Source organism: Peromyscus maniculatus, chromosome 3 (assembly GCF_049852395.1).
Source record: "Peromyscus maniculatus bairdii isolate BWxNUB_F1_BW_parent chromosome 3, HU_Pman_BW_mat_3.1, whole genome shotgun sequence".
Taxonomy (NCBI): Eukaryota; Metazoa; Chordata; class Mammalia; order Rodentia; family Cricetidae; genus Peromyscus; species Peromyscus maniculatus.
This window is the reverse complement of record NC_134854.1, coordinates 166,987,393-167,005,891: the sequence shown is the minus strand read 5'-3', so window position 1 is coordinate 167,005,891 and position 18,499 is coordinate 166,987,393. Positions and strand designations below refer to the sequence as shown.

At 41.0% G+C, this 18,499-nt stretch overlaps 2 protein-coding genes across 8 annotated transcripts in view; one reads left to right on the top strand and one right to left on the bottom strand.

Annotated features, from left to right (window-relative positions):
- Positions 1-1,511, bottom strand: part of Fgfr1op2 (FGFR1 oncogene partner 2) — a 43,411-nt gene extending 41,900 nt beyond the window's left edge. For all 4 annotated transcript variants that reach the window (XM_076568309.1, XM_076568310.1, XM_006986633.3 and 1 more), the window contains exon 1: positions 1,372-1,511. The gene's annotated coding sequence lies outside the window, so the exon portion shown is untranslated. The remainder of the gene's footprint in view (positions 1-1,371) is intronic.
- Positions 1,512-1,727: 216 nt separating this feature from the next.
- The window catches only part of Ints13 (integrator complex subunit 13), a 32,226-nt gene continuing 15,454 nt past the window's right edge, over positions 1,728-18,499 (top strand). For 3 of the 4 annotated variants that reach the window (XM_006986631.4, XM_016005159.3, XM_016005158.3), the window contains exons 1-7: positions 2,099-2,304; positions 3,106-3,341; positions 4,774-4,848; positions 13,663-13,865; positions 14,587-14,667; positions 16,629-16,719; positions 18,021-18,149. In XM_006986631.4, coding sequence (XP_006986693.1) covers positions 3,117-3,341; positions 4,774-4,848; positions 13,663-13,865; positions 14,587-14,667; positions 16,629-16,719; positions 18,021-18,149 — 804 coding nt within the window. In that variant the 5' untranslated portion in view covers positions 2,099-2,304; positions 3,106-3,116. Of the gene's footprint in view, positions 2,305-3,105; positions 3,342-4,773; positions 4,849-13,662; positions 13,866-14,586; positions 14,668-16,628; positions 16,720-18,020; positions 18,150-18,499 lie in introns of all 4 variants that reach the window. The other variant, XM_006986632.4, reaches the window with a different exon arrangement.

Below are 18,499 nucleotides of genomic sequence, written 5' to 3'. Positions count from 1 at the left end.
ATGCATTTGTTATTATATACAATCTCCCATCAACTAATAGCGAAAGTACAATTACATGTATGTTAGGAATACAGGGCTGCTCATATTCAAAACAGGTTAAGGGCACTGACCCTAAAATAAAAAAGTCCCTTTGGGTTTTAATGTCCTTATTTTTAAGGGACTGAGAATTTTTACAGCAGATTCTTTAGAATGATTGCATTATAAATATGTATATATGTATGTATAAATAATGCTTGCTATGTGCCAACACTGAACTAGCTTTTGTTTTAAAGATGAGTAAGGCATGATCCCAGACTCATGTTCAAGCTGGCAGGAGAGACAAATAATTGAACAAATACATCCTAATAAATACTGCAGAACTATCAAGAGCTCTGGGAGCTCACTGTATTATCAATGCCACCCAAGGGAGTCTAAAAAGAATGATCTATGAACTGGGTTTTGATAGATGGTGCAACAGCAGGAAAAGCAAGCATCCCAACAGACTACACGGTCGTACAAAAGGCACAGTGGTGGAAATGGGAGGCACGTCTGAGGAAATACTCAACAGCCTGGCATGGGTGGATGGTCAAGAATTAGGGGCAGAAACAAGGTGACACTAAAAAGGTAAAATACGATTTGAGATAGTACGGTAAAAGGCCCTGACGAATCAATATGCTTAAATTAGAACTTGAAAAAGTTTCAAGAGAGATAATGCATTTCACAGTAAGTATGGAAGGCGGAGGCAGGGGCACCCGTTTGGGGTGGAGGAAGGGTAACCGTCACCGTAAAAGAAGAAATAACCTGGGGTGGGGTGAGTGGAACACAGAACCTCAGACAATTCTGAGGTCCGTGGTCTGGAAAGGAGCGTGGACACTGCCGATCAGGGTCGGAATACAGAAGAAAAGCGGGGAAAAAAAGAGAGAGTCCTCGCTCTTGTTAATTAGTGGCTGACCATGGAAGTAGCAATATAAAAACATGCGTCTTTCAAAGAAAACCTCAGAATGGGATAAAGAAAGGTCTGCGGATCACATATACACACAAGCATCCTGTCCACACGCATCACCTGAAAGCAGAGAATTGCACTGTTCTTGAAAAAGGGTGGGATGCACACACTCGGAGCTTACGGACACCTTTCTGAAGAAAACCAGTTCTTCAACTTGGAACAGAATTTGCAAGGGCACTGCAGGATTAAAACAATTCCGGCGGCTCCCTTAGGGCTGTGGCTGAGTCCGAGTCGCAAACACGGTCCAGTGTGCGGAGGTAAACTCAAGTGACAAGTCCCTCCCGCCACCGCCCACGGAGCTCCCGAGTGGCCGGGGCCGGAAGACAACAAACCCGGAAGGGGTGCCCTGCGGTGAGTGAGGGCTTGGGGTGTTCGTGGAACTTCCGTACCTCGGGTCCCGACCGGAGCTCAGCGGGAGCACGGAGAGAGGGAGCCGGGCTCGGGGACTCGCCCACGCGTGCTATTCCACTCCCGCGGCTTCAGCCCCGCTCAGCCGTCAGCGGCGACAAGGACCCGCGGGACCCCGGCGCCCAGGGGCAGTGTCCGCGCCCTCGCCGCGCCCGCTCAGCGAGAAGACGCACAGCGCTGCACACACGGCGGCGGCTCGCAGCGGCAGCCCGCGCGCCTCGGCCCCATTCCGCGCCGGTCCAGAGCCTCCGCGACCGGCAGCCGCGGCGGAGCGACAGGCCTCGCGAGACTTCCGCCGACTCCCGTGTTCTCTTCCCCCACCCCCGGCTAGCGGCTCGCCGCCGATTGGCAGAGGGGCGGGGCGGGGGCAGGCCCCGCCTCGCTCCGCCCCCCGTCCTGCTCTCAAGCTTCTGCTCGGCGGCTCGGAACTCTCGCGTGGTTTCCCAGGGACTACGGGCGGGTTGGAAGCGGAGGAGAGGTTAGGGGCTGCGCTCCGCTTCCGCAGAGCCGAGGCCGGCTTGCTCCGGGCCGCGGCTAGTGTTTTGCTTTGGGGATCCTCTCAGGCCGTCCTGGCCATTCTTCCCAACGGTCCCAACTGGCGACCATCTTTGAAGGCATTTCCCCCCCCCATTCACTAGCTCCGCCCTCTTCCGGTTCGGCCTCTCCTCGGAGGGGAAGGGAAGATGGCGGGGCCGTGCGAGAGCGCCGTGCGCACGCGCCAGCCCGAGTGCGCTCTTGTGCGTGCACGCGCATGCGCGCGCTCCTGCGTTTAGGAAGCCGGTGTGTTGGGAGATGAGCGGGGCAGCCCTCTGCCAGTGGTGGTACCAGACTCCGGCTGTGCACCGACTCCCCACCCACCCTCCTCAGCCTTCTCCCTCAGCCTTCGTTCGTTCACTGCAGGACCAGGCTCGAAAGTAAGCGAACCTCGATGCCGAGGGCTTCCCTGTCCGCTCCCCTTGTGCACCGCCCCCCCACCTCCAGCCAGGTGTGCAGGAGGTGCTGAGAGGGACTTTTGCGTGGAGGGCGGTGCGTTGCAGAGCGGCAGAGATAGTAGTGGGACCGTTAGGATGGTTGTTCCCGTGCACACTCGTGTTCTGCTTCCCATGTGCTTTCAGAATGTGGATTTTTTTTGTCTGTTCTGTGTAAGATTTTATGAGCGAAGCAGGGGAGTGCACCACATGTTCTGTGTTTGTAAGAAAAAGTTTCAGGAGTGTTTCCTCCTCAGCATCTGTTTGTTTTGGGATACACGGTGAATTACTAAGGTGTTTTGCAAGTTGCCTGAGGAGGATGAGGGTTTGGGCTCATGGGAAGACCCAGTGTGCGGTTGCCTTAAGAGATGTGTGTTATTTGGGGTTGTACTTGACTGTCAGTCTTTTCCTGTGGATTTTCCCTCAGCCCCTAGCAAGGAGGCGCATAAATGTATTTGAAGAATTGATCTGTGATATATAGGTAATAGGAATCAAATACAGATAATGTGTACAGATGTTTTCTTCTATTTTAAGTACTTTGTGAAAGAAAAAAGTTATGGACTCATTTTGTCTGGTAAATTGACTGCATAGTTCGATATAGCTCATCCCTTGAACTGGCACCATAACCTTGCCCTTTGTTGGACAGAATTCTTGGAACTTAGGCTCCCCACCAAATCTTGAGGAAAACACACCCAAGTGATAAATGTTATGTATCAACATTTGACTAGTATGTTTGTCCTTTAACAGATTAAAACAAAATGAAGATTTTTTCTGAATCTCATAAGACGGTGTTTGTTGTGGATCACTGCCCGTACATGGCAGAGTCATGCAGACAGCATGTAGAGTTTGATATGCTTGTGAAGAATAGGACCCAAGGAATCATCCCTTTGGCTCCCATCTCTAAATCCTTATGGACTTGCTCAGTAGAATCTTCCATGGAATATTGTAGAATAATGTATGACATATTTCCTTTCAAAAAGCTGGTGAGTGTTATGAACAAAATAATGACTTGGAATGTATTTAATTATGTAAAAAGTTATGTGGATTTACTGTAGATTTTAACTGTATAGTTAAAAATTATGCAGAATTGCCCTTTATGATTAATATTGTAGAGTATTTAATTATGGCTAGCAGTAATGATGGCTAAAGAATACTGAGCACTTATAAGTTCTAGGTGGGTTCCTAAGTGCTTTATAGTTATACTTATACTTTATATTTACTGGTCTATCTAACAGTCCAGTGAGGTAAGTACTATGCATGCTAGGCTATATATAAAATATTTGTAACAAGTATGGAGCAGACACTAAACTTTGAGAACAACTGGTATCTCAAGTGGAAGGAATGTTGCGAGTTATTATTTTGTAGCCCTGGCTGTCCAAGAACTCACTCCATAGACCAGGCTGACCTCAGACTCAGAGATCCACCTCCTTCTGCCTGTCAAGTGCTGGGATTAAAGACATGTGCCACCTTATGAGTTCCAAAAAGCTAAAAATTTTGTTGTTGTTGCTGTTTTAATCAGTAAGAAGAGACATTGACATTTGACAAAGATTCCAAATATTAGAGTTACCTTTGGGTTTCGGTATTTTAAATGGTTCAGGATTAGCTGCAAGTAGATGGCAAGTATTCCATTTTATTTGCAGCAGCCTGAGCTGGGACCCAGCAGGTCAGGTCCTTTGTTGGCAAAGGTCTTCATCTTACCAGATAGGGCTTTGTTTTGTGGTGCTAGGATCCAACCTAACACTGCCTGCTAGGCAAGCGTTACACTAGTGCCCTGTACTTTCATCACTTACAGTACTTTTTAAGTTTGTGTTTCACTGAGGGGAAGAAAAGAATAGAGTTCGTGTCCATTATTTGGCTGTCAGTGCCTTGATGGCTTTCAGTGCTCTGCCTATTTCTTCAGGCTTATCTCCAAACCCTCTGCTTATTCTGGATTTTCCTTTTTGGGTGTGCATTTCAATTTAAAGGCCTTTGCATTCTCTGTTGCTTACTTGGACTCATCTATCCCTGGCTTCCTCTATGACTGGTTCAATAGTCGATTTGTAGTCCTCTCCGTTGCTGCCTCTGTCGAGAGCCCATCTTTTACCACCTGATCTTGAGTAGTGAACCAAGTTGTTTCTCATAGCATGTACTGTTCGCTGAAAGTTTCCACTTCATTTATTTGCTTGTGTTCTTCCTACACTGCTTTACCACATTTTCTACCCCAGACATTCTCCATGTGTGACAGAACTGTTTTATCTATTACTGCATTCCCTTATACTCAGTGCTGAATAGCAGCTACATGTACTAGACATTCACACTTTCAGAATGAATGAATCAGATAGTTGCCAGTGTTAGGAATTGTGTGTTATTTTACAATGTGATGGCAACTGAGTGAAATTAGAGTTGAATACTAATTGTTTCTTTAATATCTATTAGGTGAATTTCATTGTGAGTGACTCGGGAGCACATGTTTTAAATTCTTGGACTCAAGAAGACCAAAACTTACAGGAGGTATGCTTAGGTTTTGAAAACTATCTAAATGTGGTAAAACTTTATAAGAATGATTACTTAAAAAAAAAAAAAAAAAATTCCTGTATCTTTGCAGAGTTTTAAAATCCCAAGTTATGTGAAAAGAAAAACAGCTCTTTGTCCCACTCACTCCAAGCAAATCTCAGCTCTAGTTCCTGGTTTTAATTTACATGTTAAATGTAATTTCTATATAACACGTTTTGTTTATTGAGTTCTTAGTTTTAAACTTTATCCTGATTGTTAGTGATGATTTACTAAGATTCATCCCCACTCATGCCTTTCCCTTGTTTTTTCTAATTGTTATATCAGAATTTTTGTTTAGAATTCTACATTTGCATTAAAGTGTTGTTCACTGCTATGCCAAATATTGTTTATGATTATTTATTTGTAGAATTTATCATCTCCTTTTCCTCCCTATATACCTGTTGTTGCTCACATCTCTCAAAGCTTCTTTGTATTTCTTTTTCCTCAAATGTATCAGATAATTCAGCAGTTTCCTGAAGCCCAGTCTGCACTGACTGCATGACACCGTGCTCTACTGCTTCCCATATCACATCGTTTCCTCTTTGTGATCATTTTTCTGGTAGAGTGTGGCCTCCACAGTTCATGTAACATGGTTCTTTTTGTCGATAGTTTGAATATAGAGGTAATACTTTCTCAGAATTGTGTCTCACTCCACTGTGTTCAGGCTTCTGTTGATGCTGCTGTAGAAGTCCAGTGTCATTTAATTTCTGAACGCTTTCAGAATCTTTTCTTTCCTCATTTATATTCTGAAGGTGTTCAGTGATGCGCCTTACTGGGTCTTTCTCATGTGCTAGATTGGACCTTACATTCTTTAGTTCAGAGAAAATTCTGAGTTGTATCTTTGATATTGTTCTTGTGTCTGTGTTCTGTGTTTTTCTAGAATATCTATTAGTAGGGTGTTGGACTTCCTAGATTAAAGTCATTTTTTTTTTTTTTTTTTTTTGGTTTTTCGAGACAGGGTTTCTCTGTGTAGCTTTGTGTCTTTCCTGGAACTCACTCTATAGACCAGGCTGGCCTCAAACTCACAGAGATCCGCCTGGCTCTGCCTCCCGAGTGCTGGGATTAAAGGCGTGCGCCACCACCGCCCGGCCTAAAGTCATTTTCTTATCGAGCACCTGTATTATTTGACTATTTGAACTTGTAACTCTTATTTGGAAATTATTTGACTGTATTTTAATTTCCAAGAGCTTATCCTTGTTCTCTAATTATGCCCTTTTTGTCAGTCTTCTCTTGTTTTATGGTTGTATATGTATTTTAAAAATGGAGGTTGTTAGGGTTTATTTGAAGATCAGTTTTGATCTTTATGTTCCCAGAGTTCTTTCCATGTTGAGTCTTTACCTAAATGCCTGCTGAACTGTGGCTGTACAGTCCTGTTTATCAGCAAGTCACTGACCAGTGGGTTAGAAGATCCTCAGCTGTGGATAGATATTCCTGACTGGGCTTCACTGTGGTATAAGGCAGTTGTTTTTCTTAAGGATCCTCAAAATGTCAGTCAACAGATCATCTCTTTATAACCCTGCAAGCAAGGTCTCCAGATAAGGCACTCCACTGTTTTACCTGTGTGCTGTGCACCTCACTGTCAGGTTCTGCCACTCACAGGTGGACTCTGAGAGTGTTTAATCTTGCTACATTTAATCCAGTACTTTGTTATCTAAGGATAGTTTTGGCTTTGTGTGGTAACTTAAAATTGAAATTATAGTTCTTTTGTAGTCTTTGCCAGTCTTTTGTAGATGCTTAGTAAGCCGCAGGTAGATAGTGGTTCCTGTATGGCATAGGACAAACAAGGAACATATGCAACCTTTCGTAAAGCTCTGTTGGGCAGTGCTAGTTCAGGGCTTTGCCCTTATATTCTGCTATGCTCAGTGGTGTACATGTGTGGTACATGTGATTCTCTGTGTGTGGTGATGTGGGAAAGGTAATTCATTAATGGGTTAGGGTCTGAGTCAAAGTGTGCTGTGTACTGAGTTCAGGCTATGTGTACGTTTTTCAGCACCTTCCTCAACCTTGATTTGTGTGATGCTTGGTGCCTCCTGTAGGCAGAGTTTTTCTGTCCCGTAGCCGTTCTCAAATAAACACACTGAGGCTTATATTAACTATAATTGTTGGACAATAGCTCAGGCTTATTACTAACTAGCTTTTACATTTTTAAGTTAACCCATATTCCTTATTATGCTCTGCCATGTGGCAGTACCTTTATTAGCATGGCAATTTCATCTCCTGCGCCCTTTGTGTCTAGCTGGCAACTCCAGACTCTGCCCTTCTCCTTCCCAGCATTCTCATTTTGGCTCTCCTGCCTAACCTTATTTTGTTCAGCTTGTTTATTAAACCAATTACAGCGACAAATCTTCACAGTGTACAAAGGGATTATTACACAGCAGCTTCCTACTCTGAAATGTCTCTCAGGTTTTATAGAGTGTATCATCATCTTGTCTTTTCCCCTGTAGATACCTAGACTTGAGCTTGTTCAGTCCTGTTCTGCTCATTGCCATTTTTTCATTTTTATAATTCTCATTGACATTTCTCATATTGCTCTTACTTGTCTGTTATCTCCTTTTATCTGTGGATTTTGTGCTTTTTTTTATTGTGGTGGTGATAGGAGTGTTCTTGGGGATTAAACCTATGGTTTCCTGCATGCTAGACAAGCACTGTACCATGAACTGGATCCCCTTTGTAGATGTTTCAGATGTTGGATTTATGCCTCACCTCCATTAGCTAGTATTAGATGCCTGCCCCATCAGGACTGGTAGATTTATGCTTTTTAAAGGTTACTTTACTGTGGTCTTAGTGGAGGGAGCACAGATAAATTTAGGCTAAATTTATTAAGTTTATCATCTATTATTTAAGAACATTGAGTTTCTGGTAGCTTTGTTTCCTGCTATTGTTTAGTTTGGATAGAAGATGTCAGTCTACTAAATCCTTCACTAATGCATATGAACAACATGAGAGAAAGGGATTAGTGAAATATTTGAATACACCATTTGAATTAATTCATTTAAATTTTTTTTTCTGTTAATGGGTGTTCTTCAATGGAAGTAATCCCTTCCAAGGTGAGTTTAATAGATCACTTTAAAAAAAAAATGTGTTTATCTGGCTGGGCAGTGGTAGTGCATGCTTTTAATCCTAGCTTTCGAAAGGCAGAAGCAGGCAGATCTCTGTGAGTTCTAGGCCACTAGGCCAGCCTGGTCTCCAGAGTAAGATCCAGGACAACAAGGGCTACCCAGAGAAACCTTGTCTTGAAAGCCAAAGAAAGAAAAGAAGAAAGGAAGGAAGAAGAAAAATTGCTTATCACAATGTTTGGTCTTAAATATTTGTGATTAGTCGTTTAAACTGTAAGCATGTCTAACTTGTCATTGTTTTGAGATAAGTCACTGAAGAAATAGGGTTTTTATTGGCTTGGCTTTATACTTTTACCTCTCCAGAATATTTTTAGTATTCACTGTCTTTCAGGAAGTATCATGAAAAAACGTTGGAGCCTGTCTAACTGTGTGAATAAAAATGAGCACACATTTGCATAGGCCTTCTTTTCTGCACCTCTGCGGTAGATCCCATAGTATATGACCGGAAGAGAAGTTGCTGGGCATGATGGCTCAGTCCTATAATCCCATCATTCAGGAGGAATAGGCAGGGAGGGTCAGGAGTTCAAGATAATCTAGACTACATAGTGAGGTTGAGGATAGCCTGGGCTATGACAGATGCTGTCTCAAAAAAACCAAACCCAACATACCCAGTCAAGCAAAAGTACATGAATGTCCAGTGTTGGGAGGAACCCTTCTTTAGTACCTCCTTCAACACTCTGAAGTTGTGAGTATATCAGGAAGAAACTACTATGAGGGCAACTCTAGCAAATCACTGATGTTCAAGATGTTTTTGTATAAAGTGGATGTAGTACATTGTGCTTTGGTTCTTCTTATCACAAGTAGTTGTCAGAAATCCTCATGAATAGGGAGTAAAGTCAGCTGGTTGTAAATATTTAGGTTGGAGGGACTTTAGACATTCTCTGCTATAATTCCTTCCCCATGCAGGCACAGAGCCCAAGACCTACAGTCTTTCCATTGTGGCACACATCTCTAGCCTGTATATGTGGTTTTTACAGAAAAAAAAAAAAATGGTCACACTGCAGGAATTTGGGTCTTATTGTTGTCTGTTAAATAAAGCTTGAGAGTGCCACTGTTGTGGAACAGGTTCTATTATTATTTTTATTTTCAGGTTAGGTGAGGAAAAGGGCCAGAAGAGATTGACCAGGGTCACATAGTTAATAAAAGGCTGAACAGAATTTCAATCCATATCTGACTCCAGAGTTTTATTTCTGCTGCATTCTCAAGGAAATATATCATCCCCTCTTATAAACCAATACTTGTTAAGCTTTTCCTATATTACTGGGCTATATAGTAGTTTATAAATATACTTTTCTTTCTTTTGGTTACTTTTTTCTTTTCTTTTCTTTTTTTTTTTCTTCCAGAGCTGAGGACTGAACCCAGGGCCTTGCACTTGCTAGGCAAGTGCTCTACCACTGAGCTTTTTTAAATAGACATTGTCCATCTAATTAATTTTTCCATCTGATTCCGTACATGTGCACCTTACATGTGCTTCATAAGCTTGTGCATTACTTTTCCTGTTCAGGGCTGTGACAAAATACCAGTCAGGAGCAGCATCGGGAGGGAGGCAGGCTTTCCTTTGCTTCAGTTTCAGAGGAGGCACAGTGGTGGGGCAGCCCTGTTTGGAGCTGTTTGTGTGGGAATGTGAGGTTGGCAGATCAGGAGGCTGAGAGGGAGACCAGAAGCAGGGCCAGGCAGTACCCCTCAAAGCCCCGTGTTAAGTGGCTTACATTTGCTTTGTGGGCACCTAGACCCAAATGATTCACAGCCTTGAAAAAGGTGCCACCAGCTGGGGTCCAAGTGTTCAGACATAAGAGCCTGGGCGGCTGTTTTGACCTAAACCATAATAAGTACAAGTCGTTTGTTAAAGCACTGCCCACTTTTCATTTCCTCTCTGGATTAGTGGTGCTAAAACCTGTTTGTAGTAGTTGAAGAGAGCTGAGCCAGTGTCCTTCTGAACAGCTCCACTTCCATAGTAGGCTGAAGCCCGGCATTCACATCTGTAGCACAGCATAAAGCCCAGTGTGGGGAGAATGCCTGCAATCTTAGCGCAGGAGTTGAAGGCAGCAGGTTCTGATGTCAAGGTTGTCCTCAGCTGCATAGAGTTTGAGCCTAGCTTGGGTTCCCTGAGACCTAAATAAACAAACAAATGAACAAATAAATAAACTATCTTAGCTTTAAAAAGTATGTACAGTATATTGTCTTTATGTATGTAAAATTACCTTATGAAGCAGTTCTCCTTTTCCTTCTACTATGTGGGTCCCGGGGATCGAACTCAAATTGTCAGGCTTAGCAGAAAGCTCCTTTCCCTACTGAGCCATTTAGCAGCCCTCCTTTCTTATTTTTATGCTAAAGCTGAATCGCTCTGGCTCCCTTGAACCCTGTGAAGGTTTCTATGTGACATAAAAATGACGTGTGCAAACGCAGTACAAAGCGATGTTTAGCACATGTGTACCTTGTGTAATGTTCAAATCCGGTAACAATGTTTAACATTCTTTTTAGTCCAAAACCACTTTGTGGTGATATATTGGAAATATCTAGGAAATAAAGCTTGCCTGAAGACATCCATGGTGATGTTTATACTTTTTTTTAATTGTGTGTGTGCATGATGTGTGTTTGTGTATTTATGTGGAACTCAGGACAGCTTTATGGAGTCCTTTCTCTCCATCTTTACATGGTTCTGCATTGAACCCAGGTTGTCATGCTTGATTCATTAGGTAGCAAAAGTACTGAACCTTCTTTCTAGCTCTCTTCATTCTTTTTTTTTTTTTTTAACCAGTATTGGGTAGATGTGTACCTCATTTTGTTTATCTGTCAGGCATTGGACATTTGCATCTGTTATGAATAATCCTGCTGCGACACCTGTATATGGTTTTCATGTGAAAATGATGACCCCTTTCTCATTTTTTGTTTTTGATACACACTCAAGAGTGGAATTGGTTGGTGATTTGGTAACCTGTATCAAGCTGTTTGACAGTCAAGCTGCACCTTTTACCTCCTTCCAGCAGTGAATGGGGGTTTGATTTTATTGGTAATGTGTCTTACGTTAGCTTTGTTTTTATGCTAAGTTAACTTTCTTTTCCCTTTTATTTTATTTTTTATTATTTAAAACAATTTTTAAGCCGGGCGGTGGTGGCACACGCTTTTAATCCCAGCACTCGGGAGGCAGAGCCAGGTGGATCTCTGTGAGTTCGAGGCCAGCCTGGGCTACCAAGTGAGTTCCAGGAAAGGCGCAAAGCTACACAGAGAAACCCTGTCTCGAAAAACCAAAAAAAAAAAAAAAAAATAATAATAATAATAATAATAAAATAAAACAATTTTTAAATTTAAATATATGTTGATCCTATTCTTTCTACCCCAAGTCCTTCCAGATCCTCTCCCCCTCAATACCCACCCAACTTTTATTTCTTTCTCAAAAAACAAACAAAAACCCAATACAACAGCAAACCCTCCCCAAAACCAATAAAGTAAAATAAAATACCACCCAAAACAAGCAACAACAATAACAAACCACCAAACAGCAACCAAATAAAAGCACACAAAAAACTGTGGAGTCCATTATATGTTGGTCAACTAGTTACTCCTGATCATGAGGAATGTCCTGGAATGGTTGATATATCTAGTGTCACTCCATTGGAGAAAACTGATTTTCCCTCTCTAAGCATGTATAAATGACAGTTCAATTGTTAACCTTTACACTAGTGACTAGGTTTTCATTTGTTGATTGATTTTTTTTAATATATAACAAAATGAAATGTAATAAGATTTTTAAAAACCTATTACATTGAAGTTGGATAAGACAAACCATCAGAAGGAAAAGAGACCAAGAGAACGCACAAAAATCAGGGACCTACTTGTTCACTCATTCAGGAATCTCATAAAAACACTAATCTGGAAACTAAAATATAAACACAGAGGACCTGGTGCAGACTCATGCAGGCCCTGTGCATGCTGCCTCAGTCTCTGTGAGTTCATATGAGCTTTGCTCATGTTGAGTTAGGGGGTCTTGTTTCCCTGGTGTCCTCTATCCCCTCTGGATCTTACACTCTTTCTACCTCCTTTTTCAAGGGGTTCCCTGACCTCTGAGGGGAATAGTTAAAGACATCCCATTTAGGACTGAGTGTGTGTCTTAGGGTTTTATTATTGTGACTAGATGCCATGACCATGACAACTCTTATAAAGCAAAATCTTTAATTGGGGTTGGCTTACAGTTCAGAGGTTTAGTCCATTATTGCCATGGTGGGAAGCATGGTGGCATGCAAGTGCTGGAGAGGTAGCTGAGGGTTTTACCTCTGGATTCACAGGCAACAGGAAGAGACAGTGAGACACTAGACCTGGATTGAGTTTCTGAAACCTCAAAGCCCACCTCCCCCAGTGACACACTTCTTTCAACAAGGCCACACCTCCTAAAAGTGCCACTCCCTATGGGCCTGTAGTGGCCATTTTTATTCAAACCACCACAGTGTTCCAAGGTCTTTCATTTCCTGTGCAGTGTCTGCCTGTGGGTCTCTGTATTTGTTCCTATCTATCCAGAGGAAGCTTCTTTGATGATGGATGAACAAGGCATTAATCTATGAGTATAGCAGAATACCATTATGAGTCATTTATCACTACATATTTCTAGACCACTATTTGGTTTTACCCTAGGTCCCTGATTTTTCTAGTCTCAGGTTCTTGGTCACATAAGCAATATCAGCTAAGGGTTCCAGCTCATGGAATGGGCCTTAAGTCAAATCAGTTATAGATTTCTGCAAGCTTTGTGCCACCATTATCCTAGCCTATTTTGCAGGTAGGACAACACTGTAGATAAAGGATCTTGGTGTTTTGAGAACATGCAGAGTACCTTCCTGCACTAAAGGTGTTAGAATGTAGGGGTGAAGGCTCTGTAGGCACCAGCTCGACATACCCATGTTCAGTGAGTTGTGTAGGTGTTGTCTTCAGCAATGGGGCCTCGTCATCAGTTTGTGGACAGTAGTAACCTATAGTCTTGGCAACAGCCTGGGTTGTTTGGGGATTCCCATGGGGCCCCTTTGGCAGACAATTAGATGTAACTCAGTCCTGGTACTGGAAGCTTTATTTGGTGACAAGAGATGGCCACTTGAGACTCTGTCTTCCCCATTATTCGGAGATTTCACTTAGATCTCCTTCATATATGTCTATATTTTAGAAAGTTTTCTACTGTATTGGGTTATATTACCCTGAAAATATGCTGTAATTCTGTCTCTCCCTGCCTGTATTCTCTCTCACAACCTCTGTCCCCTCCCCTTCCCCATTTGATACTAAATTAACTTTCATTCTTGATAGAAATCTTCCATTGTCATGGTGTATGATTTTGTGTGTGCATGTTGTTAGATTTGGCTTGCTAGTATTTTGTTATGGGAGTTTGTATCCATATGTATATATGTAAATTATTTATTTTTATTTTATGTACATTGGTGCTCTGCCATGTATGTCTGTGTGAGCGTGTTGGATCCCTTGGAACTGGAGTTCCAGACAGTTGTGAGCTGTTATGTGGGTGTTGGGAATTGAACCTGGGTCCTTTGGGAGAGCAGCCAGTGCTCATAATTGCTGAGCCATCTCTCCAGCCCCTTTTAAAGAAGCTTTTTAAGTAGTTTTCTCGGTATGTTTTTGTCTAATGTGTCATATTGTCAACATGGTTGTTTCTCCCTTTGCTTAGCTCATGGCAGCACTGGCTACTGTGGGCCCCCCTAACCCTCGGGCAGATCCAGAGTGCTGTAGCATTCTGCATGGGCTTGTTGCAGCAGTGGAGACCCTTTGCAAAATTACTGAGTACCAACATGAGGCGCGCACTTTACTCATGGAGAATGCAGAACGAGTTGGGAATAGAGGACGGATAATCTGCATTACAAATGCAAAAAGGTGGGTTGTTAATCACAGTGATTATGTTTTTATTTTACAAAGTGTGAGTAGCCTATAAAGATGTAAGAATATGCAAGTGGATTTCTCTGTTTTTTTTTATTATTATTATTTGCCTTTAATATTGAGATTGGGCTTATTCACTTCTAAATGAAAATTCATCTTGATGAGCTGCATATGTTCATGCATACCTGTAATCCTAGTACTTGGGCGGCAGGGGTCAGAAGATCACTCTGAGTTTGAGGCCAATGTAGCCAAGGTAATGAATGAGTTCTAGGCCGGCCAGGGCTACAGCGCAAAACTGTCTCACAAAAAATCATCTTGGTGAAAATTGTTTAGATTATTATGTAAATTGATGAGACTTTTTTTCTTCACTGATTTTTTTTAATCTAATAGTTTGATATTATGCTCAAGATAGTCTTTGCTGAAGTAAATTTTTAAAATTATGTGTACGTATGTGTCTGTACGTGGGTCTTGTGCACATGAGTACAGGTGCCACAGAGGCTAGAAGGCAAGTTACAGGCGGTTGTGAGCTGCTAGATTTGGTTGGGTGCTGGGGACCAAACTGAGGCCATCTGCAAGAGTGGTACTTGCACTTAACCTCCGAGCACTCCCTCCAGGCCTGCTGAAGTAATTTTAAATGCCAGTGTCAGCATACCGCAGCTGAATAGTGGCTTTGACGTTTTCTTACTGCTTGTTCCTTTTTCTCTCTTTAATAACATAGTGATAGTCACGTACGGATGCTCGAAGACTGTGTCCAGGAAACAATTCATGAGCATAACAAGCTTGCTGCAAATTCAGATCAGTGAGTATAATTTGTAGATGAAATAACTGTCTTTAACTTCACATGATGTATATTTCATATTTATTTGCAGTAATTTTTTGTGTTTGGTAGCATTTCCTTGATTTTTCTTACTTAATAAATTAGCTTAAAACTATAAGTTTGATCAGAATTTTTTTCATTTTCCTTACATTTTAGAATATTACTTTCTTCTCACAAGAAAGGTGCTCAGAATGATAAAATAATACATAAATTTATAATGCATATTTGTTTTGATTGTGGATGTCATTACTCATTATTTACCAGTTCAAAATGTAGCAGCTCATTGCATTGTGTGAATTTATTTTTAAATAATAACAGTTGAGAAAGAAAACATTCTTGCTTTATACTCATAGTAGTATTTAGGGATGATCAAAAGTGTTGGATTTTTTTTTCCTGCACCAAACAGTCCTGGCACTGTATGGATAGCATCTGGGTGTCCTGCAGTTAAGACATCAGCTCTGTGGGGTTATTACAGCCCCTACAGATGAAGAGCTCAGTTCCTCAGAATCACATACCTCTCCTACCCTCTCAGAAGCCAGTGTCAGGCTGACTTGCTAACTGGTTAACAGGTGTTCCCGCAGCCCCATGTTTGACAGTTTGCTGTGAACACGGGGAGTGCTGGTGTGTTATGTAGGATACCGATGAAGCAGGGAAAGTCCTGAGTGCAGGCGTTTTTACTCCTGAGAGATTAATGTGCTGTCTTCACAGTGTGTGGATATGTTCATGTTACAGAAGATCCCTGTGGTAGTTTGAATGTAAGTGGCCCCCATTATCTCATAGGGAGTGGCACTATTAGGAGGTGTGGTTTTGTTGGAGTGTGCATGTCCTTGTTTGAGGAAGCGTGTCACTGTGGGGGCAGGCTTTGGGATTTACTATGCTCAGGATACCACCCAGTATCTCAGTTCACATCAGTACAAGCCAAGATATAGCCACCATCATGTCTGCCTGTATGCTGCCATGCTCCCTGTCATGATGATAATGGACTGAACCTCTGAAACTAAGCAAGCCACCCCAGTTCAATGTTTTCTTTATAAGAGTTGCCATGGTCATGGTGTCTCTTCACAGCTATGGAAACCTAAGACAGTCCTTGAGCCCTTTATCTCTGGGACTTTTATGAAGTTGTCACATAGACATGACTGGTTATTTATTTTCTGGCCTCTCTTTACTTCCTAAAGGATGGCAGAATAGGTTCCAAGTCTGACAGTATGAATTCAGAACCTAGATGGTAGAAGGAGACACTTCCCAGGAAGTTACTCTCTGGCCTTCACATGTGCACAATGTGCTCCCTCCCATAAATAAGAAAAAATACAGTTTTAAAACATAGCAGAAATTTTTTAGTCTTATATTCTTAGAAGTAATCATTTATAGGTAATGATTAGTATTGCCTGATTTTTGTCCTTAAAAAAAAAAGGAAAGAAATTCAATATACAGATACTCATTTTCTTTGTGATAATTGTAGAAAATTATAAGGTCTTTATCTTTATTGTTATTTCTCAGTTTTAAACAGATTTTTATTATGCAAAGATTGTCACATAATTGGGTACCTCTCTGCTTTGTACAGTTTCTTACTCCACAGAAAGGCTTTTTCTGAACTCGGTTCTGGTAGTGGCAGCAGTAGCAGAATTGCCTCAGTGACTTCGGTTGAAAGCAGGGCCCTGGTACATGGCTCTGGCACCCACCGTCAGTGTTTGTATTATTTAACTACACAGAGAAAAGTTTCACATTTCATTTAAACTTGTGTAATCGATAAGTATTTATACAAACACAACAATTGTATACCATGTAACTGCTTAGCTCAGAGTGTTAGCAGTAGTGTCTGGTCATGGTCATACATTATCTGTCTAGAGTCATACGCTGTTTATTATGATGAGATTGAAGTAGTTTGCTTGCCTGAATTCTTTACAATGTCTGTTCTAATATTTTAAGTGAAAGTTTTTTTTAAGTCTCATGCAGATTCAAAACTGTGAGTTGGTCTTGATTCACACCTACCCCGTTGGTGAAGATAGCCTTGTGTCTGACCGTCCTAAAAAAGAAGTAAGTGTAGAAGCACTGCAGGCAGAGACGGCTGAGTTAGGGTTAAGCAGTGCTGAAAATGACAGCAGCTACTGATCACATTGCTGTGTCTTTCTGCCAAGAAAGTATTTGAATGTCTGAAAACAAACCTCTATGTCGGACATATAAGTGTCTCCTGTTTTGCTTCATCATTGGCATTAATCTAGTATAATGTGTTGCAAGTCCATAAACTTTATTCTGATCTGTGAATTTTAACTACTCAGTAACTTTAATTTTTACCCATTTTGAGAAAACAGTACATTCTAATAAAATAATCTCTGATAACAAAGAAACCAACCTATATGTTCAGGGAAAACCTACTTTCCAACTTTTACTTTAAAAAAGAAATAAAGACATTTTAAATGAAAAGATAATTTTGTTGGTTAGTAAGTGTATTCATATCACACCTTTATTGGTAGTCTGTATTTAGAAATGTAAATCTATCCATTTATGTAATTATAGTAAATGTATAGTAGTATCTGCTAATGTTCTATTTTGTATTTTTAATTTAACCATGTCCACTATTACTTTAGTCTTTGAATTATTTAAGTGATACTTTCAAGTTGTTGACTCTTGTCATACTTTAGATGGTTTCTTGATTATTTTATGCCTCTTAATGATATAATATGTTGGTTTTCCTTTTTAGTAACTAAAAAAATTAATTGTATTATTATTGCCTTGGAATGTATAAAATTTTGTTAGTTTATTATACTTTGGTTTTTTTTGTTTTTTTGTTTTTTTTTTTTGAGACAGGGTTTCTCTGTGTATCCTATCTGCCTGCCTCTGCCTATTGGGTGCTGGGATTAAAGGAGTGCATCACCATGCCCTGCTTTAGTTTACCAATACTTTTTGCTGCCTTACCTCTTACTGGTAATGAAGCCAGATATTTGTGGTGATTTCCATGATCCTTCTTAATTTTTATCTGTGGGTTTTGTTCTCTATAGATTGAATTATTTTTCTTACAGTAGCGCTATGTCATTTCAACTCTATTTGCATATCAATAAGCAGAAGTTAAAAAATATGCATTTATATTTAGTGAATGGTTCCAGTCTAGGTTTTCAGAGGGCAGTGACTGTCTGTACTGTGGCCGTACCAATGGCTTACATAGTTCCTGGCTTGTAGTATAGTAATCAGATTATATATGTTACAGATGAACCTTCACTGATGAAATAATTACCCTGGCTAGCTTTTACACCCCCACCCCACACACACACATTGTAAAAAGCCACTCAGTACTAAAAGTAATGTTCTGTGGGTTATCTCTCTTGGGTACTTTCCTGCAGTTGTCCCCGGTTTTGACGAGTGAAGTCCACAGTGTCCGAGCTGGGCGGCATCTTGCTACCAAGTTGAATGTTCTAGTCCAGCAACATTTTGACTTGGCTTCAACAACCATCACAAATATTCCTATGAAGGTATGCAGTTCTGAGAGCTCTTCTGTACTTTTTAATTATTTGCTTGATATTCCTTATTCGCTTTAATTGAACCTTTACTTTTTCTCCCTGTATCATATTTTGTCTTGCTAGCCCACATTCAGTGTCTTTGAACAGGTTAGTAAATACTGAGAATCAAAAAGAAAGGATCACAGAACAAATGTTTGTATTGTTACTATTTCTAATAAGAACATGTCATGTGAGGTTTTTAAGAACTATGTTCTTATTATTTTTATCAAAATCTGTATTTTAAATTATTTATCTGTGATTCTTTTCCTGAGAGCTGTGTTATTAGATTTTACTTTGTATATTTGAGTGGATCTTTTATTTCC